The sequence below is a fragment of the Notolepis coatsorum genome (assembly GCF_963971535.1).
Source record: "Notolepis coatsorum genome assembly, chromosome: 1".
Taxonomy (NCBI): domain Eukaryota; kingdom Metazoa; phylum Chordata; class Actinopteri; order Aulopiformes; family Paralepididae; genus Notolepis; species Notolepis coatsorum.
Window position 1 is genome coordinate 104,926,810 of NC_140165.1, and position 26,922 is coordinate 104,953,731.

The window sequence follows — 26,922 nt, forward strand, 5'->3', positions numbered from 1 at the left end:
AGGTGTCCAGTCGTAAGCTGCTGACCTCTCTCGCCAGGAAGTCGGCCAGATCAAGGAGGGATGGCTCGGGGCCGTCGGGATCTCGGTAGTCCCTCTGCCGCCGAAAGCGCTCCTGTCTTGCGGGTGGCAGCTTCTCCAAAATCCTCTCAACGTTAGAGTTGGCGTACAGCTCATGCATGCCCTTCTCCCGTTGAGCTCCCAGCATCCCCACCAGGGACTGCACTTTGATTGACAGGTCGTCTAGTGAGCGATTGTCTGTGGCTGGGGGTAGGCGGTCAATATGCCTTATCTCCTGGATTACGTAATCCCATATACGTCCATATCTTTGATCCAGCGCTGCAAGGGCCGCTGTGTATGGGGTCGAGGAGGTAGCATAGGCTAGCGCTATATTGTGCGCTCGCGGTACTTTCAGGTGCTTCAATAATATTGCATACTTGTGGCGTTCATCAGCGACATCCACCATCATTGTCTCTAAACACATCCGGAGCTCCGTGTACTGTGCTCGACTCTCATAGGCGAAGTCTGGGAATGACGGCGTGGCGTTGTATGACGGCGTGGATGGCTGATACATCCGCGAGCGTTGGGGGAGAGACCTCCTGGGCGAGTCCCCTCTTGCGCCTCGCTGTGGGCTGGTACTGGCAGGGTACCATGGCCCGCTGGTCCAGGTACTGTTCCTCGGGGCTGGTCGTGCGTCGTGCTCACCCGTAAATAGAGTCGGGGGTCTGTAGCGCAGCGCCGCGGGGGTATAGCCTGGACTGTATGGGACCTCCTGGTCCGGTGGAGTACTGTGCTGTCGTCGGGCTTGGTTCTCCTCTTCTCCCTCTTCTTCTTCTATCAAATCTTCCAGATCTTGTAATCGTTTATTTAGCTTCTCCGCAGTGTAGGCCGCTCCTTCCTTGTAGCTGGGTCTCGCTTGGACCGGTATGGGAAGGGGGTCTGCGGGGGGTCTAGACTCAGTCTGTTGGTCAAGTTCAGGGTCGCTTGCTCGTTGCGGTGACGCTGCTCTTGACTGCTGTCTCGACGAGTTCCTTGAGCCCCTGGCGGAGGGAGAGGGAGTTGTCCTTTTGATCAGCTGCTCTATTAGTTGCGCTTGTAGTCTGTCGCGCTCTGCGTCTCTTTGGGCACCGGCAGCGGCGCGCTGGGCGTCGGCCCGGTCTCTTGCCATATTCTCTTCCATCTGGAAGCGTCTCATCTCCAGACTTGTGCGCTGTTCTTCGCTCCGTTGCTGTGCTTGGAGGTGTTCGCGCTCGCTGGTCGCCTGTGCTTGGAGACGTTCGCGCTCGCTAAGCGTCTGTGCTTGGAGCCGATCGCGTTCGGTAGAGGCTGTCAGGCTGACGAGGAACGCCTGTTGTAGTATCCTCTCCGCTTCGCTGGGGGAAGGCGGTAGTGGAGGTGAGCCGCTCCTGCGTGAACCGCTCCTGGGGGTACTCGTTGGGGAGTCCTGGAGCTCTAGTTCCTCGGCGCTCTCCTCTTCTTCTTCCGTGCAGAGTTCTCTATCTGTAGGGTTGTCTTCCTCCCGGGGCGTGTCGGGGACTACTTCTTTAGTAGTGGCGGGGGGTAAAGGCATGTCAATTCCCTCCTGGTCCCCACCGTGGGCTTGGTCAGTTACATTAGGACCTACTAGGGCCTCTGTGGTCGGGGAAACCTGGTCGTTAAGGTCAGACATAATTTTACTTTCTACTTTTACCACGTTTACCGTTTGTCGAAGGCTAGGTAGTTGACTGACAGTGTAAGCCTCTAAGTACTGAGGTGTCTGTCGTCTGCGCCGCGGGCGTTCTAGGTTAGGAGGATCGTTTCGTGGAGTGTTCATCATAGGCCATTTCGATATTAATAACACTATATTAATATTACACTAGTTACCCTCCGGCTCGAAGGACCAATTGTAGCTGAGGGGTACAATTCCCTGACTGTATTGTTAGATATGATATTTAATACCACTACCTCATGTACTTTAACTTCTGGCCACCCAGTACAAGATATAAGTATGATGAACACTTTCCCACCTGATGAAACGAACCAACACAAATGTACCAAATCGAATATTTAATACAGCAAAAGGTGTATACAACATTCACTTAATTACATTTATGATTTGAAATATTGAATATGCACTTTTATGGCAAATGAGTATTCGTAGGTAAATCAACATTGAATGTCCAATCTCTGGTTGCGCAGGGAGTAAGTATACAACCTGGAATATTTAGGAAACGATAGCGATGGTACTTAAATGATTATAGCTGGATACACTAAGGGGGGGGGGGGGGGGTCCCGCTGGTTGTAAGACAGTAGGAGGGGGGGGGTTAGAGAAGCCGCTGGCGGTATCCCATCTGGCCGACGGTGTCTTGGGAGAATCCAAAGTCTTGGACACAGTGCCCACAGAACCTCGGGCCGCAGACGAATACAGCTGGACCCTCTGTGGAACGGTATCTGCCGGTCCACAACGGAGAGACGTGGTGCGACCTCACGTGTAGAGCGCCGCCTCACCTGGAGTCCTCTCCGGGGGGTAATTCCAACACTCGACAGTGTTGGCCTTTATCCATGGAATAATCAAAGCACACAAAGCATAATCCAAGAGCCGTGGAAGGCTCGCCGTCGTCGGGTAGAGTAATCCAATATACAGGTCCAGTCGCTCTTGACCCGGAGCTCCTCGGATGCAATCACCACTAGGGGTCTGACCAGCCTGGATAAGCGTCCAGATAACGTCAGGAACGATGGGGGTACTGATAACTGTAGAACTCGAACCGAACGATGCACCATACATAAATAGACTATTATTAGCTTAATAGAATACGTCCAACTCGACGGTATGGTGCCAAACTATGACCATTCAACTATTAATCTACACGATATCTCAATGCCTATTCTGGGCCAAGTAGGCCCTACTACACCGCACGTGCGTCGTGGGGAGGCTTTTGCGTCTGTCACTCTGTTGGAGGGTAAAGAACTGGACTAAAAGGAAAGTTCTACTTTACGAGCGCCATATATATATGCGCTATGAACAAATAGTACCATTCGTATTTCGCCCGGCATATTACTGCGCGGAACCGGGGGTTGCCTCGACATGTTAGGCGGCACGATTGAACTTGGACCTAGGGGTATGGCAACCTGGCGCCAGGTTCTCGTCCAATGGTAGAATGAAACTATTATGGGCTGTTTAGTAGAAACGGGGATATTCAATGCATATTGTACAAGGAATATACAGGGGATATCAAACGATATACAAATACAATTAAATATATATATATAAATAAATATACATATTCGGTTTAATCTGATCCTTCACAACACCAAGGATTACAAATTCAAATGCTGTGCTTTATCTTCTCCACCATATCTGACCAAATTGCTATGTTGGCTTCATTGACACCTAGAATTCTTGCGGTAGATATCTCTAAATAAATCACATCTAGTTAGGTAAGAATCCATACCTTCAGGCACATTTTATCCGGTTGAATCCAGCGTGATGCTATTAGCTTTTTGGCAGCCGTAAGACCGGACAAGATTAGCCTCTTAACATGTACTGAGTGTGATAACTGAGAGACATCATTCAGCAACAATACCGAAGGCAGTACAGGTATGGTCAGAAACAAAAGTTCTGATAATTGTGTGGTTACTTCTTCCCAGAATATCTTAACAGGGGGACATTCCCAATACATATGCATAAATGTACCGATCTCACCCTTTAAACACAATGAGCATCGAGAGTCCTGTTTAAGCCCCATAAGGTACAATCGTCTAGGAGTCAAGTAAGTCCTATGAATAAAATTAAGATTAATCTGTTGATGATCCGGGTTGTGTGACGACAGCCGAACGTTTGCCCAGACTTCATAGCAATCAAAATCCACTTCCAAGTCTGGTATATCCTTCCTCCAAACTGAGTCTAGGGGAAGGACTTCATACGAAGACGTAAGTAAGTGACGATAAAAGTCAGAGACGAAGCCTCTCGATGTCTCCTTTTCATAAAAGGTATTGTATTGTATTGTATTGTATTATTGTATTGTATTATATTATATTCATCATCATCATCATCATCATCATCATCATCATCATCATCATCATCATCATCATCATCATCATTATTATTATTAGTATTGCCATTGATACAATCAATTTAACCACTGTGAAGTAAAGTAAAACAATTGTTTAAATTCTATTCTATTCTATCATCATCATCATCATCATCATCATCATCATCATCATCATCATCATCATCATCATCATCATCATCATCATCATCATCATCACCCTCTCTTCTCCTCTGCTCCAGATGTCATGGTGTTCATCCTACAGAGGGTCAAAGTTCCGTCACGTCTTCGGCAAACCTGCCACCAAGGAACACGGCTACGGCGGTGTGCCAATCACACGCAGTGTCCACGACAACCACTACTGCTCAGCCAATCCCTGCTTCATCGCCGTGGTGACGGAATGTGCTGGGGGCGGGTCCTTCCTGGTCCTGCCCATCCATCATGTTGGTAGTGGTCCATTTCCTGTTTCTTAATTTCCTCATCTTCTGTGGTTGGCCTTTTCATGGTTTTGACCATATAGGAGCAGAAAACAGGGACAGGTCAATCTGTGTCATAATTCTAGGGGTTGCTACCCCCACTTTGGGAACCACTGTCCTAGAGTGAAGCTGTGTCTGTTCTCCTAGAGCAGCGGTTCTCAAACTACGGGTTGTGTGTATTTGCCATGTCTTGTATTTACTCAGCTTGATGGCTTGTTGTAGGAACAGAATGCAGGAGGCGCTCAATGATCTTTCGTGTGACGAGCTTCTGAAAGTCAAGTTCACTGGACAGGCCCTCGCAAAGTTCTGGATATCAGTCCGGAACGAGTACCCAGTGTTGTGTAATGCTGCGCTGATAAAGCGTGTCCCCTTCGCATCAACATATCTCTGTGAGGGCGGATTTTCAGAGTAGAAGCGGATCTCTGCCAAAGCGCACATGGGCGCATTTTCTTTTCATGTTCTGGCAACATATTTTGGCTAAATATGCCTAGTTTTATAAATGTGTATACAGAAAAAATTCCATTGCTTTTGTTGATAATATTCATTCATTTCATTGATAACATAGTGCTGTAATTTCATTTTCGAAACAACGTGTGCTTTTATTTTGATATTCCTTATTTCCACGTTGAAATTACGCGATACATAAAGTGTGGGGTCGCCAAAAGAATTCCTAAATAAAATGGGGTTGTGGTATAAAAAAGTTTGAGAACCCCTGTCCTAGAGTGAAGCTGCATCTGTTCTCCTAGAGAGTGAAGCTGCATCTGTTCTCCTAGAGAGTGAAGCTGCATCTATTCTCCTAGAGTGAAGCTGCATCTGTTCTCCTAGAGAGTAAATCTGCATCTGTTCTCCTAGAGAGTAAAGCTGCATCTGTTCTCCTAGAGTGAAGCTGCATCTGTTCTCCTAGAGTGAAGCTGCATCTGTTCTCCTAGAGAGTGAAGCTGCATCTGTTCTCCTAGAGAGTGAAGCTGCATCTGTTCTCCTAGAGAGTGAAGCTGCATCTGTTCTCCTAGAGAGTGAAGCTGCATCTGTTCTCCTAGAGAGTGAAGCTGCATCTGTTCTCCTAGAGAGTGAAGCTGCATCTGTTCTCCTAGAGAGTGAAGCTGCATCTGTTCTCCTAGAGAGTGAAGCTGCATCTGTTCTCCTAGAGAGTGAAGCTGCATCTGTTCTCCTAGAGTGAAGCTGCATCTGTTCTCCTAGAGAGTGAAGCTGCATCTGTTCTCCTAGAGTGAAGCTGCATCTGTTCTCCTAGAGAGTGAAGCTGCATCTGTTCTCCTAGAGAGTGAAGCTGCATCTGTTCTCCTAGAGTGAAGCTGCATCTGTTCTCCTAGAGTGAAGCTGCATCTGTTCTCCTAGAGAGTGAAGCTGCATCTGTTCTCCTAGAGAGTGAAGCTGCATCTGTTCTCCTAGAGTGAAGCTGCATCTGTTCTCCTAGAGAGTGAAGCTGCATCTGTTCTCCTAGAGAGTGAAGCTGCATCTGTTCTCCTAGAGTGAAGCTGCATCTGTTCTCCTAGAGTGAAGCTGCATCTGTTCTCCTAGAGAGTGAAGCTGCATCTGTTCTCCTAGAGAGTGAAGCTGCATCTGTTCTTCTAGAGAGTGAAGCTACATCTGTTCTCCTAGAGTGAAGCTGCATCTGTTCTCCTAGAGAGTGAAGCTGCATCTGTTCTCCTAGAGTGAATCTGCATCTGTTCTCCTAGAGAGTGAAGCTGCATCTATTCTCCTAGAGTGAAGCTGCATCTGTTCTCCTAGAGTGAAGCTGTGTCTGTTCTCCTAGAGAGTGAAGCTGCATCTGTTCTCCTAGAGAGTGAAGCTGCATCTGTTCTCCTAGAGAGTGAAGCTGAATCTGTTCTCCTAGAGAGTGAAGCTGCATCTGTTCTCCTAGAGAGTGAAGCTGCATCTGTTCTCCTAGAGTGAAGCTGCATCTGTTCTCCTAGAGAGTGAAGCTGCATCTGTTCTCCTAGAGAGTGAAGCTGCATCTGTTCTCCTAGAGTGAAGCTGCATCTGTTCTCCTAGAGTGAAGCTGCATCTGTTCTCCTAGAGTGAAGCTGCATCTGTTCTCCTAGAGTGAAGCTGCATCTGTTCTCCTAGAGATTGAAGCTGCATCTGTTCTCCTAGAGTGAAGCTGCATCTGTTCTCCTAGAGTGAAGCTGCATCTGTTCTCCTAGAGTGAAGCTGCATCTGTTCTCCTAGAGAGTGAAGCTGTATCTGTTCTCCTAGAGTGAAGCTGCATCTGTTCTCCTAGAGTGAAGCTGCATCTGTTCTCCTAGAGAGTGAAGCTGCATCTGTTCTCCTAGAGTGAAGCTGCGTCTGTTCTCCTAGAGATTGAAGCTGCATCTGTTCTCCTAGAGTGAAGCTGCATCTGTTCTCCTAGAGTGAAGCTGCATCTGTTCTCCTAGAGAGTGAAGCTGTATCTGTTCTCCTAGAGTGAAGCTGCATCTGTTCTCCTAGAGTGAAGCTGCATCTGTTCTCCTAGAGAGTGAAGCTGCATCTGTTCTCCTAGAGTGAAGCTGCGTCTGTTCTCCTAGAGAGTGAAGCTGCATCTGTTCTCCTAGAGAGTGAAGCTGCATCTGTTCTCCTAGAGTGAAGCTGCATCTGTTCTCCTAGAGAGTGGAGCTGCATCTGTTCTCCTAGAGAGTGAAGCTGCATCTGTTCTCCTAGAGTGAAGCTGCATCTGTTCTCCTAGAGTGAAGCTGCATCTGTTCTCCTAGAGTGAAGCTGCATCTGTTCTCCTAGAGAGTGAAGCTGCATCTGTTATCCTAGAGTGAAGCTGCATCTGTTCTCCTAGAGTGAAGCTGCATCTGTTCTCCTAGAGAGTGAAGCTGCATCTGTTCTCCTAGAGAGTGAAGCTGCATCTGTTCTCCTAGAGAGTGAAGCTGCATCTGTTCTCCTAGAGTGAAGCTGCATCTGTTCTCCTAGAGAGTGAAGCTGCATCTGTTCTCCTAGAGAGTGAAGCTGCATCTGTTCTCCTAGAGTGAAGCTGCATCTGTTCTCCTAGAGAGTGAAGCTGCATCTGTTCTCCTAGAGAGAGAAGCTGCATCTGTTCTCCTAGAGTGAAGCTGCATCTGTTCTCCTAGAGAGTGAAGCTGCATCTGTTCTCCTAGAGTGAAGCTGCATCTGTTCTCCTAGAGTGAAGCTGCATCTGTTCTCCTAGAGAGTGAAGCTGCATCTGTTCTCCTAGAGTGAAGCTGCATCTGTTCTCCTAGAGTGAAGCTGCATCTGTTCTCCTAGAGTGAAGCTGCATCTGTTCTCCTAGAGTGAAGCTGCATCTGTTCTCCTAGAGAGTGAAGCTGCATCTGTTCTCCTAGAGAGTGAAGCTGCATCTGTTATCCTAGAGTGAAGCTGCATCTGTTCTCCTAGAGTGAAGCTGCATCTGTTCTCCTAGAGAGTGAAGCTGCATCTGTTCTCCTAGAGAGTGAAGCTGCATCTGTTCTCCTAGAGAGTGAAGCTGCATCTGTTCTCCTAGAGTGAAGCTGCATCTGTTCTCCTAGAGAGTGAAGCTGCATCTGTTCTCCTAGAGAGTGAAGCTGCATCTGTTCTCCTAGAGTGAAGCTGCATCTGTTCTCCTAGAGAGTGAAGCTGCATCTGTTCTCCTAGAGAGAGAAGCTGCACCTGTTCTCCTAGAGTGAAGCTGCATCTGTTCTCCTAGAGAGTGAAGCTGCATCTGTTCTCCTAGAGTGAAGCTGCATCTGTTCTCCTAGAGTGAAGCTGCATCTGTTCTCCTAGAGAGTGAAGCTGCATCTGTTCTCCTAGAGTGAAGCTGCATCTGTTCTCCTAGAGTGAAGCTGCATCTGTTCTCCTAGAGAGTGAAGCTGCATCTGTTCTCCTAGAGAGTGAAGCTGGATCTGTTCTCCTAGAGAGTGAAGCTGCATCTGTTCTCCTAGAGAGTGAAGCTGCATCTGTTCTCCTAGAGAGTGAAGCTGCATCTGTTCTCCTAGAGAGTGAAGCTGCATCTGTTCTCCTAGAGTGAAGCTGCATCTGTTCTCCTAGAGTGAAGCTGCATCTGTTCTCCTAGAGAGTGAAGCTGCATCTGTTCTCCTAGAGTGAAGCTGCATCTGTTCTCCTAGAGAGTGAAGCTGCATCTGTTCTCCTAGAGTGAAGCTGCATCTGTTCTCCTAGAGTGAAGCTGCGTCTGTTCTCCTAGAGTGAAGCTGCGTCTGTTCTCCTAGAGAGTGAAGCTGCACCTGTTCTCCTAGAGTGAAGCTGCATCTGTTCTCCTAGAGTGAAGCTGCATCTGTTCTCCTAGAGAGTGAAGCTGCACCTGTTCTCCTAGAGTGAAGCTGCATCTGTTCTCCTAGAGTGAAGCTGCGTCTGTTCTCCTAGAGAGTGAAGCTGCATCTGTTCTCCTAGAGTGAAGCTGCATCTGTTCTCCTAGAGTGAAGCTTCATCTGTTCTCCTAGCGCAGGGCTATTCAACTGGCGGCCCGCTGGCCAGATCCGGCCCGCGGGATGATTCTGACCGGCCCGCCAAAGATTACATGATAATAAAAAAAAAAAAAAAAAAAAAAAAATTACTGTTTTTTTTTTTTTTTTTTTTTTTTTACTTTTTTCTTTTCATGTCAACGTTAACACGCACAATTGAGCCAAAGTCACTCAATTAATGACAGATTTCATTGATAAATTGAGGGAAAACTTTGCAAGTCGATTTGATGAATTTGTCCAGAGAATTGATGCATTTTGTGAGCAACCCATTTGCCAATGTAGCTGCTATTTCCACAAAAGGACAAGAGTTCCTTGCATCACTTCACATTGATGAAGGTCTCCTGCAACTTGAAATAATTGACATGCAAGCATCATCTGCTCTGAAGCAGGCACTTGAGAATGAATCCACCACAACATTTTGGATAAAGTGTATTCATGTCAAGACATTCCCCAAAATAAAAACGCTGGCAATATCTGTGCTAACAATGTTTGGCTCAACATACACCTGTGAATCCAGTTTCTCTCACATGAATGCCATTAAAACAAGCAACGTGCCTCATTGACAAATGAGCATTTGCATCACTGTTTGCGGGTAGCCCTCACTTCCTATGAACCCTCTTTCTCTGCCATTGCCCAGTCCAGTCCCGGCGCCATGGGCGGGCATTAGGGGGCCTGGCCCGCCCACTGAGTCAGCTGTGCCCACCCTGGCAATTTTTTTTTTTTTTTTTTTTTGTCAATCAAAGTCAACTATCCAAATCCTTAGTCGGGGACAGCCCTAGTGGGCACTGATGTCAACAACAACACTACTGAAGCTAGCACGGCACTCTGAGAATTCATTTTCTACCCTCAAGAACGTCTTTACAGAACATCGCCTTAGTATGCTTCATCGACGCAACTAAGGCCAATTTAATTCAGTTAGCATTTGAGAAGGACTTAACAAAAAAGTTCAGGAATGAGTGGAGGGGCAGTGTTTTTTTTTTTTTTTTTTTTTTTTTTACGATTTTTTTTTGGTGTTTTATCGCTTTATTTCTACTGGGCAGTCCAGTAGGGAGAGACAGATGAGGAATGGGAGACAGAGTGGGGGGAAGACATTCGGCAAATAACGATGGGTTCGGGAGTCGAACCCGGGTCGGCCGTGTCGCGGCTGAGCGCGCTTTGTGGTTCGCCCGAGGGGCAGTGTTTTAAGAAGATTTCACTCTGTCCCCAAACGCTGCTTGCCGCTCTACTTATGATGGTGAGTAGCCTGTGGAGGAATTTTGTTTGCTTTTTTATGCACCTTATTTTTGTCAGTTCAGTTCAGTTTGTCAGTGAATTCAGAAGTGTTGAATAAATGGAGACTTTTCAAAGATATAGAATAGAATAGAATAGAAATGTATTATCCTGAGGGAAATTTGTCACTGCAAATCACTCAACATTAAACATTTAGACAGACAGAAATCACAAATAAGAATAACAAAACAAATGGCCTAAGAATAGAATAAAATGAAATAGAATAAAAATTGAATAAAAGATACAGTAAATAAATACAGTAAAAATATACTGAAGTCTACAGTAGGTGTAATAATGCACAGTGCTGTTTAAAAAGTAAGAGTCCAGGAAGATGGTAATTGTCACTCTGTGCTCAGTGATGCAGTGAGGCACAGTGATGCATTGTATAGTCTGATGGCTGTCGGAATGAAGGGCTTCCTGTGCCGTTCAGTGCTGCATTTAGGTAGTGTGAGCCTATAACATGCTCCTCCTGTCAGCCAAGTCTGTGTATAGTGGGTTGGAGGGGTTTTCCCTGATGGCCTGGAGCTTAGCAAGGTTCCTCCTCTCCGCCACCCTCGCTAGAATTCAGCTCCACCCCAACCACGCTACTGGCCTTCTTGACCATCTTATCCAGCCTGTTTGTGTCCCCTGCTCTCAGTCCACTGCCCCAGCAGGTCTGTTATATATATATCCGTTCAGTCTGTTTTTGTATAAGTGAAAGTTCTTAAGATAGAGAGAAATTAGATTTTTCAATTGCCTCTGCTGTTTAGTTCAGCACCGTGGGCAGCGCCAAGCAAGCCACAGCGCCGCTGTCCCAGCTGAAACGTATAAAAGGGAACCTGTGTTGAAAAACCATTGTGCCCCCCCGAGAACATTTTATGCCCCCCCACTAATTTGTTTCTGCAGCCTGGTCTGGCCCAGTCAAATAAGTGCAATCGCTCTCATTAGATGTGTGTATGTAGGCTAGGCCTGTCTGCCCCCCACCCCCCTGATGTTTGAGAGTTAAGAGTGGACAATAAGTGCTAATAAGATGCTGTGATTTGCTGTTGTTGCACAGACATGAAGCACTTTTTCACAAGCTCAGCTGCACTATAAATGTGTTTTTTTGTTCAAGTGTTGATGTTAGAATGTTCAGATGCACATCATGCACTTGTTTGTTTTTTATTTTATTTTTATATTGAAATGTTGAAGAGGAGATGTTGCAGTTGTTGCACAGTCATAAATGAAGCACTTTCTGCAGGAGATGTTGCAGATGTGGCACATAAATGAAGCACTTTTTTTGAAAAGTATACTACTTTTGCAATGTAGTTAAATAAAAGTTGTGAAAATGTGGTTGCGTGTTGTGTCAAGTGTACATATATTCATAGCACGGGGAGGCGCCGTGGCAGTCCGGCCCCTGGCCCCTTGGGTTTCTGACAATGTGGCCCCCTGAACAATTTAGTTGAATAGCCCTGTCCTAGAGAGTGAAGCTGCATCTGGTCTCCTAGAGTGAAGCTGCATCTGTTCTCCTAGAGAGTGAAGCTGCATCTGTTCTCCTAGAGTGAAGCTGCATCTGTTCTCCTAGAGTGAAGCTGCATCTGTTCTCCTAGAGAGTGAAGCTGCATCTGTTCTCCTAGAGAGTGAAGCTGCATCTGTTATCCTAGAGAGTGAAGCTGCATCTGTTCTCCTAGAGAGTGAAGCTGCATCTGTTCTCCTAGAGAGTGAAGCTGCATCTGTTCTCCTAGAGAGTGAAGCTGCATCTGTTCTCCTAGAGAGTGAAGCTGCATCTGTTCTCCTAGAGTGAAGCTGCATCTGTTCTCCTAGAGAGTGAAGCTGCATCTGTTCTCCTAGAGAGTGAAGCTGCATCTGTTCTCCTAGAGTGAAGCTGCATCTGTTCTCCTAGAGAGTGAAGCTGCATCTGTTCTCCTAGAGTGAAGCTGCGTCTGTTCTCCTAGAGAGTGAAGCTGCATCTGTTCTCCTAGAGAGTGAAGCTGCATCTGTTCTCCTAGAGTGAAGCTGCATCTGTTCTCCTAGAGAGTGAAGCTGCATCTGTTCTCCTAGAGTGAAGCTGCGTCTGTTCTCCTAGAGTGAAGCTGCATCTGTTCTCCTAGAGAGTGAAGCTGCATCTGTTCTCCTAGAGTGAAGCTGCATCTGTTCTCCTAGAGAGTGAAGCTGCATCTGTTCTCCTAGAGTAAAGCTGCATCTGTTCTCCTAGAGAGTGAAGCTGCATCTGTTCTCCTAGAGTGAAGCTGCATCTGTTCTCCTAGTGTGAAGCTGCATCTGTTCTCCTAGAGAGTGAGGCTGCATCTGTTCTCCTAGAGAGTGAAGCTGCATCTGTTCTCCTAGAGAGTGAAGCTGCATCTGTTCTCCTAGAGAGTGAAGCTGCATCTGTTCTCCTAGAGAGTGAAGCTGCATCTGTTCTCCTAGAGAGTGAAGCTGCATCTGTTCTCCTAGAGAGTGAAGCTGCATCTGTTCTCCTAGAGTGAAGCTGCATCTGTTCTCCTAGAGAGTGAAGCTGCATCTGTTCTCCTAGAGAGTGAAGCTGCATCTGTTCTCCTAGAGAGTGAAGCTGCATCTGTTCTCCTAGAGTGAAGCTGCATCTGTTCTCCTAGAGTGAAGCTGCATCTGTTCTCCTAGAGAGTGAAGCTGCATCTGTTCTCCTAGAGTGAAGCTGCATCTGTTCTCCTAGAGTGAAGCTGCATCTGTTCTCCTAGAGTGAAGCTGCATCTGTTCTCCTAGAGAGTGAAGCTGCATCTGTTCTCCTAGAGTGAAGCTGCATCTGTTCTCCTAGAGTGAAGCTGCATCTGTTCTCCTAGAGAGTGAAGCTGCATCTGTTCTCCTAGAGAGTGAAGCTGCATCTGTTCTCCTAGAGTGAAGCTGCATCTGTTCTCCTAGAGTGAAGCTGCATCTGTTCTCCTAGAGAGTGAAGCTGCATCTGTTCTCCTAGAGAGTGAAGCTGCATCTGTTCTCCTAGAGAGTGAAGCTGCATCTGTTCTCCTAGAGAGTGAAGCTGCATCTGTTCTCCTAGCCTAGATAGTGAAGCTGCATCTGAAGCTGCATCTGTTTGCATCTTTCAATTGAGTTTATACACATCCACGCTGTCTCAACATTTTCTTTTGCATTGTATCTGAATCTACCTTTAGTAAGGGTCAAACACAAAATCTAAAGTCATTATTCCTCTCTTATGGCCTGACATGTGAGCGACAGCTCCTGGCCGGTGTATGTTTTTAAAAGAGAAAGATTCATTCCTGTGGAGGGAAGGGGTCTGGAGCGTGACCTCTGTATCGTCTGACATGTCAGGTGAAAGCCGCTGAATAATACATCAAGTCTTCCCTTGCTTCTCCCTGACCTCACAGTTCTCCTCCCCTCAGAGATCATACCATGGTCACACCACTCCCTGCGAGGTCATTACTCATTTTAAAACATCTTTAAAAGTAACATAATCAACTCAAGATGTGGTCAATTCTAGATTTACTCAACATAAAAGCAAATTGCATTGAATTATTTTCGGAATGTTTTATAGCAAGTGGTTCTGTTGTTGCCACCATGTTTAGTGTTGTGAAGGATCAGATTAAACCGAATATATATATTTATTTATGGATATATATTTAATAGTATTTGTATATCGTTTGATATCCCTTGTATATTCCTTGTACATATACACTGAATATCCCTTTAGTCTACTAACAGCCCATAATAGTTTCATTCTCTCATTGGACAAGAACTTTGGCGCCAGCAGCCAAGCCCCTTGGTTCAAGTTCAATCGTGCCGACGAACATGTCGTTACTAGCCCGGTTCCGCGTAGGAATACGTCTGGCGAAATACGAATGGTACTATTTGTTCACAGCGCATATATATATGGCGCAAGTAAAGTAGAACTTCCTTTTTAGTCCCTTAGCCCTTAGTTCTTTACCCTCCAACCTAGTGGCAAGACGTTAAGCCTCACCCACGATACACGTGTGGTGCAGTATGGTCAACTTGGCCTCAGAATGGCATTGAGACATCGTGTGGATTAATAGTTGAATTGTCATAGTTTGGCACTATACCGTCGAGTGGGACGTATTTCTATTAAGTTAATAATAGTCTATTATGTATGGTGCATCGTTCGGTTAGAGTTATACAGTGAGTAGTACCCCCATCGTTTCCTCGCGTTATCTAGAGTCTTAACCAGGCTGGGCAGACCACGTGTGGTGCTTTCATCCGAGGAGTTCTGGGCTAGGACGAGTGGACCTGCACATTGGATTACCTTACCCGGACGACGGCGAGCCCTACACGGCTTGGATTATCTACTTGCTTTGGGTGCTTTGATTTATGCCATGGATAACAGCCAACACTGGTGAGTGTTGGAACTACCCCCCGAGAGGAGTCCAGGTGAGACGGCGCTCTACCCCGAGTGAGGTCGCCTCACGTCTCTTCGTTGTGGACCGGCAGCTACCGTCTACAAGAGGGCCCAACTGTATTCATCTGTGGACCAAGGTTCTGTGGGCACCGTGTTCAGCACTCTGAATTCTCCCAAGAAATCGTTGGCCAGATGGGATATCGCCGGCGGCTCTCCTAACCCCCCCCCCTACTGACTTACAACCAGCAGGACCCCCCTTTAGTATATCCAGCTATAATCATTAAGTACCATCGCTATAGTTCTCTAAAGAACCAGGTTGTATACTTGCTTCCTGCGTAACCAGAGATTGGACATTCAATGTTGATTTGCCTACGAATACTCATTTGCCTTACAAGTGCATTCAAATCATAAATGTCATTAAGTGAACGTTGTATATACCCTTTGCTATATATTAAATATTCGACTTATACATTTGTGTGGACTTGGTTTCATGGTGGGAAAGTGTTCATCATATCTATATCATGTACTGTGTGGCCAGTAGTTAAAGTACATAAAGCGGTAGTGGTTTAATGATACCATACTTATCAATACAGTCAGGGAATTGTACCCCTCAGTTACAATTGGTCCTTCGAGCCGGAGGGTAACTAGTGTAATATTAATATAGTGTTATTAATATTGAAATGGCCTATGATGAACACTCCACGAAACGGTCCTCCTAACGTAGAATGCCCGCGGCGCAGACGACAGACACCTCAGTACTTAGAGGATTACGCTGTCAGTCAACTACCTAGCCTTCGACAAACGGTAAACGCGGTAAAAGTAGAAAGTAAAATTATGTCTGACCTTAACGACCAGGTTACCCCGACCACAGAGGCCCTAGTGGGTTCTAATGTAACTGACGAGCTCACGGTGGGGACCAGGAGGGAGCTGACATGCCTTTACCCCCCGCCAATACCGAAGAAGTAGTCCCCGACCAGCCCCGGGAGGAAGACAACCCTACAGAGAGAGAACTCTGCACGGAACAAGAAGAGGAGAGCGCCGAGGAGATAGAGCTCCAGGACTCCCCAACGAGTACAGCCAGGAGCGGCTCACCTCTACAACCGTCTTCCCCCAGCGAAGCGGAGAGGATGCTATCACAGGCGTTCCTCGTCAGCCTGACAGCCTCTACCGAACGCGATCGACTCCAGGGTGAACGCGATCGACTTCAGGGTGAACGCGATCGACTCCAGACGCAGCAACGGAGCGAAGAAGAGCGCATACGCCTGGAGATGAGATGCCTTCAGACGGAAGAGAATATGGCCAGAGACCGAGCAGACACCCAGCGCGCCGCTGACGGTGCCCAAAGAGAGGCAGAGCGCGACCTCGCTCTCATCCAGCGCGAAACCGAGCGCGACAGACTACAGGGCGAGCGCGACAGACTACAAGCGCAGCTAATGGAGCAGCTGATCACCAAGGCAACACCCTCTCCCTCCGCCAGGGGTTCAAGGAACTCGTCGAGACAACAGTCAAGGGCAGCATCCCCTAACCGAGCAAGCGACCCTGAACTTGACCAACAGACCAAGCCTATACCCCCCGCAAACCCCCTTCCCCGACCGGTCCAAGCGAGACCCAGCTACAAGGAAGGAGCGGCATACACTGCGGAGAAGCTAAATAAACGACTACAGGATCTAGAGGACCTGATAGAAGAAGAAGAGGGAGAGGAGGAGAACCAAGCCCGACGACAGCACAGTACTCCACCGGACCAGGAGGTCCAGTACAGCCCAGGCTATACCCCCGCGGCGCTGCGCTACAGACCCCTGACTCTATTCACGGGTGAGCATGACGCACGACCAGCCCCGAGGAATAGCACCTGGACCAGCGGGCCATGGTACCTTGCCGGTACCAGCCCACAGAGAGGCGCAAGAGGAGACTCGCCTAGGAGGCCTCTCCCCCAACGCTCGCCGATGTATCAGCCATCCACGGCGCCATACATTGGCACACCGACGTTTCCAGACTTCACCTATGAGAATCGAGCACAGTACACGGAGCTCCGGATGTGCTTAGAGACAATGATGGTGGATGTCGCTGATGAACGCCACAAGCATGCAATATTACTGAAGCACCTGAAAGTACCCCGAGCGCACAATATAGCGCTAGCCTATGCCACCTCTACGACCCCATACACCGCGGCTCTAGCAGCGCTGGACCAGAGATATGGACGTATATGGGATTACGTAATCCAAGAGATAAGGCATATTGACCGCCTACCCCCAGCAACAGACAATCGCTCATTAGACGACCTGTCTATAAAAGTGCAGTCCCTGGTAGGGATGCTGGGAGCGCAACGAGAAAAGGGTATGCACGAGCTATACGCCAACTCTAACGTCGAGAGGATTTTAGAGAAGCTGCCACCCGCCAGACAAGAGCGCTTCAGGCGGCAGAGAGACCACCGTGATCCTAACGGTCCCGAACCATCCCTCCTCGATCTAGCCGACTTCCTGGCGAGAGAAGTCAGCAGCCTACGACTGGATACGTTCGTGCGGAGCACACCAAGCTCCAGAGAGGGACCCAGGAGAATAAACGATGGAAGAAGATCGGTGACTGTCATGCACCAATCAGAATCAGTACCGAGCAGTAAGAACCACAGTACCCCCTCGAGAAAAGAGAAGTGGAAGATGGTGTGCCCGTACTGCGAGAAGGAACACTGGCTGTCACAATGTGACCTGTTCACAAAGATGAATGCAGAAGAAGTGAGTCAATGGATAAAGTCCAACAGGCGCTGTTACCGATGTGCGCGCAGTCACATGGCAGCCGAGTGCCGCCTAAAGAAGAGGTGCAGTCGGTGTGACGGAGCCCACCTAGATGTCCTACACGACAGTAACAGAAGAAAGCCTGCACCTGCACCATCGAGCAGCACAAAGGCAAGTGTCATGTACATTGACCCCGCCAGCAGCAGCGGCGCCCAAGTGCTCTTAAAGGTAGTCTGTGTAATATTGAGCTACCAAGATAAAGTCATGGACACTTACGCCGTCCTTGATGACGGGTCAGAGAAGACCCTTCTGCTCGCGTCCGCTGCGGCCCAGCTGGGACTGCGGGGGAGCGAGAACCAAATGACGATTCGGACAATAAGAAGAGATTTAAAGACGATAAAAGGCGAGAATGTCTCCTTCACTATCGCAGCAAGCGGGCAGCCAGAGCGACGGTATAGGATTACAAATGCTTTCACCAGCCAAGAAATAGGACTATCACAGTACACCTACCCCATGCACCTGCGTCAACTACCTATCCCGCTCATAGACGGCGCCACCCCGACCCTGCTGATAGGCTCCGACCATGCAGACCTCATAGTCCCGATAGACCGGGTCCATACAGGACCCAGAGGCTGTCCTGCAGCAGTCGAGACCCGCCTAGGATGGACATTACAAGGCCCCCTCGCTAAATCTCTTAACCGAACAGCAGCCACTAGCTGCCTCCACTCCAGAGTGACAGAAGAAGACACCACTCTCCTGCAGCATGTCGAGAGGCTATGGACACTAGAGACAATGCCCTTTAAGAACGAAAAGAAAGACATTCGTTCTAAAGAAGACATTTACGCCATAAACCTCCTCGAGCAGGGGACAAAGAGAGTCACAGTCAGCGGAGTGATGAGATACGCAACTCCACTCCTGAGGCGAGAGGGAATGCCCACCTTTCACGCAAAGAAAGACGCTACGGAGCGGTATCTATTGAACACAGAGCGGCGCCTAGCCAAAGACCCCGCTCAAGAGAGTGTGTACCGCGCTGAGATTGAGAAGCTAATCACAGCGGGACACGTGACAAAGATTGACATTAAAGAGGCCGATCAGACGACCGAATCATGGTACGTGCCGCACCACAAGGTCCACCACAACGGCAAGGATCGCATTGTGTTTAACTGCAGCTACCAGACCGGATCCCAAAATCTGAATAAAGAGCTCTTGCCCGGCTCCACACTCGGCCCCTCTCTACTAGGCGTGCTACTACGCTTCCGCCAGGACAAGGTGGCTATCAGCGGGGATATCAAAGGGATGTTCCTGCAGGTGAGACTAGTGGAGGAGGACAAGCCCCTGCTGCGGTTCCTATGGAGAGAGAGGATCGGAGATGAGCACCCCGCCATCTATCAATGGGAAGTCCTCCCTTTCGGAACTACATGCAGCCCGTGCTGTGCTACATTTGCACTACAGAAACACGTCGCAGAGGACCCAGCAGCAGATGAAGAGGTCCGACACAGTGTGAAGAACAGTTTCTACGTGGACAACTGTTTACAAAGCGTTTCGACTCAAGAAGAAGCCGAGGCTCTCCTACTCAAGCTACGCGCCTCTCTGATCAAAGGCGGCTTTGATCTCAGGCAGTGGGCCAGCAGCGACCCGCACGTATTGCGCAGCCTCTCCCCCGCGGACAAGGCTGCCAGCAGCGAGACCTGGATGGCGACAATCCCAGGAGAAGCCCAAGAAATGACACTAGGACTAGTCTGGTGCTTCAAAACAGACTCGCTCCACTATAGACACAAACCCCTGACCACGGAGCAGGGAAGGTCGACGGCGATACCGACCACCAGACGGAGTGTGTACAGAACACTCGCCAGACAATATGACCCGTTGGGATGTATTCTACCTTACACCACCAGGGCAAAGATGATTGTACGAGCACTATGGGACAAGGACCAGGGCTGGGACGACCCAATACCCGCACCCCTTGCCTCCACATGGAGAGAGTGGGAGACGGAACTCCGCTCACTCCCAGGCGTCAATATACGCCGCAGCTACTTCCCACCCACAGTGAGGCCAGAGACATGCAAGATGGATCTACACGTCTTCAGCGACGCCTCCGAAGTAGCCTATGGATCAGTGGCCTACTTGCGTGCCCAAGAGAAGGGAGGAGAGATACACACCGCCTTCATCCTGGCTCGCTCAAGAATAGCCCCACGAAAGCAACAATCTATCCCGCGTCTAGAGCTCTGCGCAGCCCTAGCAGGAGCGCATCTAGCCACGTTAATCCAACGTGAACTCACCATTCCGGTGCACAGAACAATCTTGTGGTCAGACTCTACGACAGTACTCACATGGATCAAGTCTGATTCATGCAGATACAAGGTCTTCGTGGGAGTCAGAGTCACAGAGATTCAAGAGTTAACAGAAGCAGCAAGCTGGCGGTATGTGGACACCAAACACAACCCAGCTGACGTCATCACCCGGGGAATGTCCCTAGATGACCTCACCCGTCACAACATCTACAGTGACGGACCAGAGTTCCTCAAGCTCCCGGAAGGAGAGTGGCCTACGCCCACCCCACGGGAGGCGAGTAAAGAGGAGGCTGAGAACAAGAAACCTATGTTCTGTGGACTGAGCACAGTCGCCTCCACAGACCCCAACATAGATGATTGCCTCACCCTACAGAGTGCGCAACTAAAGACATTTCTGTGGCACCACCCAGAGATTCAGCCCACTGCCGACATTTCAGCAGCTGACTACGAAGAAGCAGAACTTCTTCTACTACAACGAGCCCAGAGAGACTCGTTCCCCGACGAGCTAGACTGTCTACAGGGAGGAAAGCCCGTCCCATCAGACAGCAGATTGCTCCACCTGGCACCCGAGAGCGACGCCCATAATCTCATCAGAGTGGGTGGTCGTCTGCGGAGGGCCCCCAATCTACCGGATGACGTTAAGTACCCGATAGTCTTGAACAGCCGACACAAGGTCACAGAGCTGATCATAAAGAAATACGACGAGGATGTACACCACGCAGGAGCAGAGAGAGTCTTCGCGGAGATCAGACGTCGCTATTGGATACTTCAAGGAAGAGAAGCAGTGCGACGCTTCCAGCGAACCTGTCTAGACTGCCGAAAGTGGCGCGCGCAGCCCAGCATACCCCGGATGGCTGACCTACCTCCCTGTCGCCTCCGACTCGGCGACAAGCCATTCCACTCCACAGGCATGGACTGTTTTGGCCCGTTGTATATAAAGAAAGGAAGAGGAACCGAGAAGCGGTGGGGTATTGTATTCAAATGCATGACCACCAGAGCGATACATATCGAACTCCTTCCAACCATGAGCACAGACTCATTCCTTATGGCCTTCCGAAGATTCACATCACGGAAAGGAAAACCGTCTACATTGTTGTCTGATCACGGGACAAACTTCAAAGGCGGAGAAAGAGAGCTGAGAGAGAGCTTCCAAGCTATGGGCCCAGAACTTAAGACCCACCTCGCTCCATCCCAGATTGACTTCCAGTTTAATCCCCCGAACGCACCCCACTTCGGTGGAACCTGGGAACGAGAAGTACGTTCTATAAAGACAGCCCTGTACGCCGTGCTTGGGGCCCAGACTGTAGCGGAAGAAGTCCTAATGACAGTCCTCACGGAGATCAAGGGAGTATTGAACTCCAAGCCCCTCGGCTACGTCTCCAGTGATATAGCAGATGTCGACCCAGTCACCCCCAACACACTCTTGATGGGGCGGCTGGACCCCGCGCTACCCCAGACAATGTACAGGCCTGAAGAAGCGAACGGCCGAAGAATGTGGAGGTACAGTCAAGTACTAGCTGACAAGTTTTGGAACAGCTTTCTACTCCACTACCTACCGTCTCTACAGACCCGCCAGAAGTGGGTAAAAGAGAGAGACAATTTGACAGAAGGAACAGTCGTCATGATTATCGACCAGTCACTACCCAGAGCTATGTGGCCGGCTGGCCGCGTAAGCAAAGTGATCACCGGTGCCGATGGCAAGGTCCGAGCAGCTGAGGTGCTCGTCCAAGGGCGAACTTACACACGACCCGTGGCGAGGCTAATAGAACTGCCCAGACTCCCAGACACTATCGATGACGACCATGACCCCACGACTTTGTGAGTTGACTGACCCTTACAGCGGACCTTGAGTGGTAGACAGTGCGGTTAATCTGTCTCTGCTTAGCTAATTAGGTGGGACTAATTAGGGTGCGGCTGTTGTGAAGGATCAGATTAAACCAAATATATATATTTATTTATGGATATATATTTAATAGTATTTGTATATCGTTTGATATCCCTTGTATATTCCTTGTACATATACACTGAATATCCCTTTAGTCTACTAACAGCCCATAATAGTTTCATTCTCTCATTGGACAAGAACTTGGCGCCAGCAGCCAAGCCCCTTGGTTCAAGTTCAATCGTGCCGACGAACATGTCGTTACTAGCCCGGTTCCGCGTAGGAATACGTCTGGCGAAATACGAATGGTACTATTTGTTCACAGCGCATATATATATGGCGCAAGTAAAGTAGAACTTCCTTTTTAGTCCCTTAGCCCTTAGTTCTTTACCCTCCAACCTAGTGGCAAGACGTTAAGCCTCACCCACGATACACGTGTGGTGCAGTATGGTCAACTTGGCCTCAGAATGGCATTGAGACATCGTGTGGATTAATAGTTGAATTGTCATAGTTTGGCACTATACCGTCGAGTGGGACGTATTTCTATTAAGTTAATAATAGTCTATTATGTATGGTGCATCGTTCGGTTAGAGTTATACAGTGAGTAGTACCCCCATCGTTTCCTCGCGTTATCTAGAGTCTTAACCAGGCTGGGCAGACCACGTGTGGTGCTTTCATCCGAGGAGTTCTGGGCTAGGACGAGTGGACCTGCACATTGGATTACCTTACCCGGACGACGGCGAGCCCTACACGGCTTGGATTATCTACTTGCTTTGGGTGCTTTGATTTATGCCATGGATAACAGCCAACACTGGTGAGTGTTGGAACTACCCCCCGAGAGGAGTCCAGGTGAGACGGCGCTCTACCCCGAGTGAGGTCGCCTCACGTCTCTTCGTTGTGGACCGGCAGCTACCGTCTACAAGAGGGCCCAACTGTATTCATCTGTGGACCAAGGTTCTGTGGGCACCGTGTTCAGCACTCTGAATTCTCCCAAGAAATCGTTGGCCAGATGGGATATCGCCGGCGGCTCTCCTAACCCCCCCCCCTACTGACTTACAACCAGCAGGACCCCCCTTTAGTATATCCAGCTATAATCATTAAGTACCATCGCTATAGTTCCCTAAAGAACCAGGTTGTATACTTGCTTCCTGCGTAACCAGAGATTGGACATTCAATGTTGATTTGCCTACGAATACTCATTTGCCTTACAAGTGCATTCAAATCATAAATGTCATTAAGTGAACGTTGTATATACCCTTTGCTATATATTAAATATTCGACTTATACATTTGTGTGGACTTGGTTTCATGGTGGGAAAGTGTTCATCATATCTATATCATGTACTGTGTGGCCAGTAGTTAAAGTACATAAAGCGGTAGTGGTTTAATGATACCATACTTATCAATACAGTCAGGGAATTGTACCCCTCAGTTACATTTAGCATTACAGGATTTCAGGTTAAACTACCACAGTGATCCGTCTCATTATGTAGACTGTCTCTGGTTAAACTACCACAGTGATCCATCTCATTATGTAGACTGTCTCTGGTTAAATAACTACAGTGATCCATCTTCTCCTTATTATATAGACTGTCTCTGGTTAAACTACCACAGTGATCCACCTCCTTATTATATAGACTGTATCTGGTTAAACTACCACAGTGATCCATCTCCTTATTATATAGACTGTCTCTGGTTAAACTACCATATTGGTCCACAATGGCGCGGCTCAGGTTAGTCGCTGTTGGTTTTGCAATGATTGTGCTTACTTTTTGTCATTATGTTTATTTTTACTACTTTTTTTATGGAAACAACACTGGCGGGGACGTCATACGACCGCCAGTCACTTATTGACTTAGGGCGCGTCCACACCTACCCTGTTTGGTCCACTTTAAGTGGACCATGGTCCCTTTAGATCAATAGTCCGTTTGGTTTGTACAGGTCTGAACGCAAACCGAACTATAATGAGGACCAAACAACCGAACCATGGTCCTCTTGAAAAGTTGGGACTCGGTTCGTTTCAAAGTGGACCATGGTTCGTTTGCTGTTGGTGTGAACGCAAAACGAACTTTATATAGTATCTAATCTAGAGCAAATGAGTGACAGGTGCCTAGTGGCGGCGGTCGCGCGACCCAACTTGACAGCGCCAAGTGACAGCTTGCGCACGACCCAAGTGAGATGAATGACAGAACAGTCTCCCTCTTCCTCTCTCTCTCTCTCTCTCTCTCTCTCTCTCTCTCTGTTCCTCTCTCTGTCTCTCTAGACTGGCGCCGCGCGCGGACAGTCTCTCTCTTCCTCTCTCTGTCTCTCTAGACTGGCACCGCGCGCGGACAGTCTCTCTCTATCTCTCTCTCTATCTATCTATCTCTCTCTCTCTATCTCTCTATCGGCAACTGTTTACGTTTGTGAGTGCTAGTCCAATAGATGAACGACTTGGCGACAGCATGTCCTTTGTTTACAAATTAGATCCGCACCAAACAGGGTAGTGTGAACGCAGACCAAAATCAAACAATGTATCATTTTCACATTTTGGTCCACCAGAAAGTCCGGACTATCCACGGATAGTCCGGACTATCCCTGGACTTTCAGATGTGAACACACCCTTAAACTCCGGACTTAAAGAGGAGTTTAGAGACACTTTATGCCAAGATTGGCCACCGGAGATCAGGCGGGACAAAGACAAAGGCGGCGGCGGCAGGAGGAAACATAGAGGCAGGAGAAGCGGAATCAGATTAAGGTTAAAAAGATCTGCTTAACGTCCGGCGATCCCATCCATCTTTCTGGCAAATGCACGTTCGCTAGAGGGTAAGATGGACGATTTACGGGCGAGGGTTCGATTCCAGCGAGAGGTGAGGGACTGTAACATCATGTGCTTCACGGAGACATGGCTGAAACCAGCGACTCCGGATCACAGCATCTCTCCCTCGGACTCCTTCACCGTCTTCCGAGCGGACCGTACAGAAGCCTCCGGTAAGAGCATCGGCGGGGGTGTCTGTCTCCTTACCAACAACGGCTGGGTAAGCCCAAAGGAGATCAAGATACTCTCCAGTTCATGCTCGCCAGACCTGGAACATCTGGCCATTCAATGTCGACCATTTCATCTTCCCAGAGAGTTTACCGCGATCATCATGACCGCGGTGTACATCCCTCCCCAAGCGAACACCGCCAGGGCTCTGGCGGAGCTACAGGGGCATCTCAACATCCACCAGATAAAACACCCAGACGCAGGAGAAAGTGATGCCATACTTTTTTCAGCACATCGCCTGCTCCACCAGGGGAGGAAACACGCTCGACCACTGCTACACCCCGTTCAGAGCCGGCTACAAGGCTGTACCGGCTCCTCCATTAGCGGGAGCTACAAGCACGTCCATTTTCCTGATTCCTGCTTACAGACAGAGATCACGTGACGCCGTCGTGTCACGTGAGGTAAAGAGATGGTCCGACCAATCAGAGGCCACGCTTCAGGACGCTCTCGAGGACGTAGACTGGGGAATGTTCCAGGGAAGCGCCAGTGACGTCAGCGAGTTCGCAGACACTGTTGTTAGCTTCATAGCAACCTTAGCTGATAGTATCGTCCCCACAAAGAAGGCGAGGGTGTTCCCGAACCAGAAACCGTGGGTGGACAGTACTATCAGAGCAGCTCTGAAAACTCGCACCACTGCTTACAACCTGGGCAGAGAGACAGGAAATATGGAAGAGTACAAGACAACAGTCTACACTCTGCGCAAGGCTGTTAAACTTGCTAAGAGGACGTATGCTGACAAAATGGAGGCACAAATGGCACAGAATGACACAAGAGGCTTATGGCGGGGACTGAGGACAATAACTGACTACAAAGTCAGCGCCCCCTCAATGGGGAGCGACGACGCCTCTCTCGCGGACAAGCTCAACTCCTTCTACGCACGGTGTGGGGCAAACAGTGGCGACGCTAGCTCAACGGCTAGTGACGTCACTGGCACACCGGCTGTTGTGGAGGGGTGGGGCATCCGCGGGGGGGCGGGATGCTCTCTCATTGACGGAACACAGTGTGAGAAGAGCATTTATGCAGGTGAACACCAGAAAGGCTGCTGGCCCAGATGGAATAACAGGACGCATACTTAAGTCCTGTGCTAACCAGCTATCCCCTGTGTTCACCACCATATTTAATCTATCCCTGGTGGAGTCAGTGGTCCCTGCCTGCTTCAAGATGTCTACCATTATCCCGGTACCAAAGAAATCCTCCCCAACAGGTCTCAATGACTACAGACCGGTGGCACTCACCTCTGTGGCCATAAAATGTTTTGAGAGGCTGGTCAAGGATCACATTTGTGCCTCCCTCCCCAGTGATATGGACCCTATGCAATTTGCATACAGGCCAAACAGGTCCACTGATGATCAAATCAAATCAAATTTATTTATAGGGCCCGACAACACACGTTAATGTCCCCATGGGCCGTACAGGTCTTCTTTAAACAAGTCAAGAAGAAAACATAACAATAAGTCAAGAACAGAACAAGAACACCATAAGGTCCAAACATTTTTAGATGAATGCAAATAAATGAAAGAATGCAAGCACTCCCAGACATACCCCACGCGAAGGTAAGGAAAAACTCACTAAAACCTAACAATAGGGAAAAAAGCTCCACAGGCAGTGTGGAGGAGAGAAACCTTAGAAGGGCCATTCAAGGGGGGATCTCCCTTCTTAGATGTTGGTGATAGTAGTGTTGCAGACGGACAGTTGGTAAGCATGCACTCATGTGTGTGGTGAAACACAGATGAGTGCATGCAATAGCAACTGTACATTTTGAAAGATTAAAGATAGAGCTAATAGCGATAGCAACTGAACATTTTGAAAGATTAAAGATAGAGTTGATAGCGGATCTATTTGAGGCACAGGGGCGGCGCAAAGAGGGTCACGTCCTCCCCGTCTTAGTCACGGGACATTCAACACTCCGGTCGTTGCTCAGGGACAGCCAGAGACAGGGAGATAGGGGGTGGCGCAGAGAGGGTCGCGAACTCCCCGACATCATCGCGGGACATCCGGCACTCCGGTCACCACTACGAGGTCTCCCAAGTACTGCACAGCACCCTCTCTCACCTAGACTGCCAGAAGGGGGGCTATGTGAGACTGTTGTTCATTGACTACAGCTCAGCGTTCAACACCATAGTCCCCACCACACTGGTGGACAAGCTGATCGAGCTGGGTCTGAGCTCCGCTCTGAGCGCCTGGATACTGGACTTTCTTTTTTTTTTTATTTTATTGGTCTTTTTCCCCCTCCATCTTCCTCCGATTTTCTCCCCTCCCAATGTTAGTCGTATGCCAATTCCCAGTCCCTTCCTGATCGCTGCGCACTTACCCCCCACAGTCAGATCATCTGGGAGAGTGGAGGCTACCACGTGTTTCCTCCGACACACGTCCAGCCAATCACCGCTTCTTTTCACCTGGCAGCGCGGATTCTCATTGAGAGGGCGTAGCGTGTGGGAGGACCACACTATCCCCCTCACGTCCAATCCGCGCTTAGCAGGCGCCCCGACCGAACTGTAGGAGTCGCTGTTTACA

At 48.7% G+C, this 26,922-nt stretch overlaps 1 protein-coding gene across 1 annotated transcript in view; it reads left to right on the forward strand.

The window, feature by feature from the left end:
- Positions 1–4,267: 4,267 nt before the first annotated feature.
- LOC311235308 (coronin-2A-like) overlaps positions 4,268–26,922 on the forward strand; it is a gene marked incomplete at both ends in the record, with an annotated part of 99,645 nt that continues 76,990 nt past the window's right edge. Inside the window, one exon of the mRNA XM_084322731.1 lies at positions 4,268–4,468. Within this exon, the coding sequence (XP_084178857.1) occupies positions 4,268–4,468 (201 nt within the window). The remainder of the gene's footprint in view (positions 4,469–26,922) is intronic.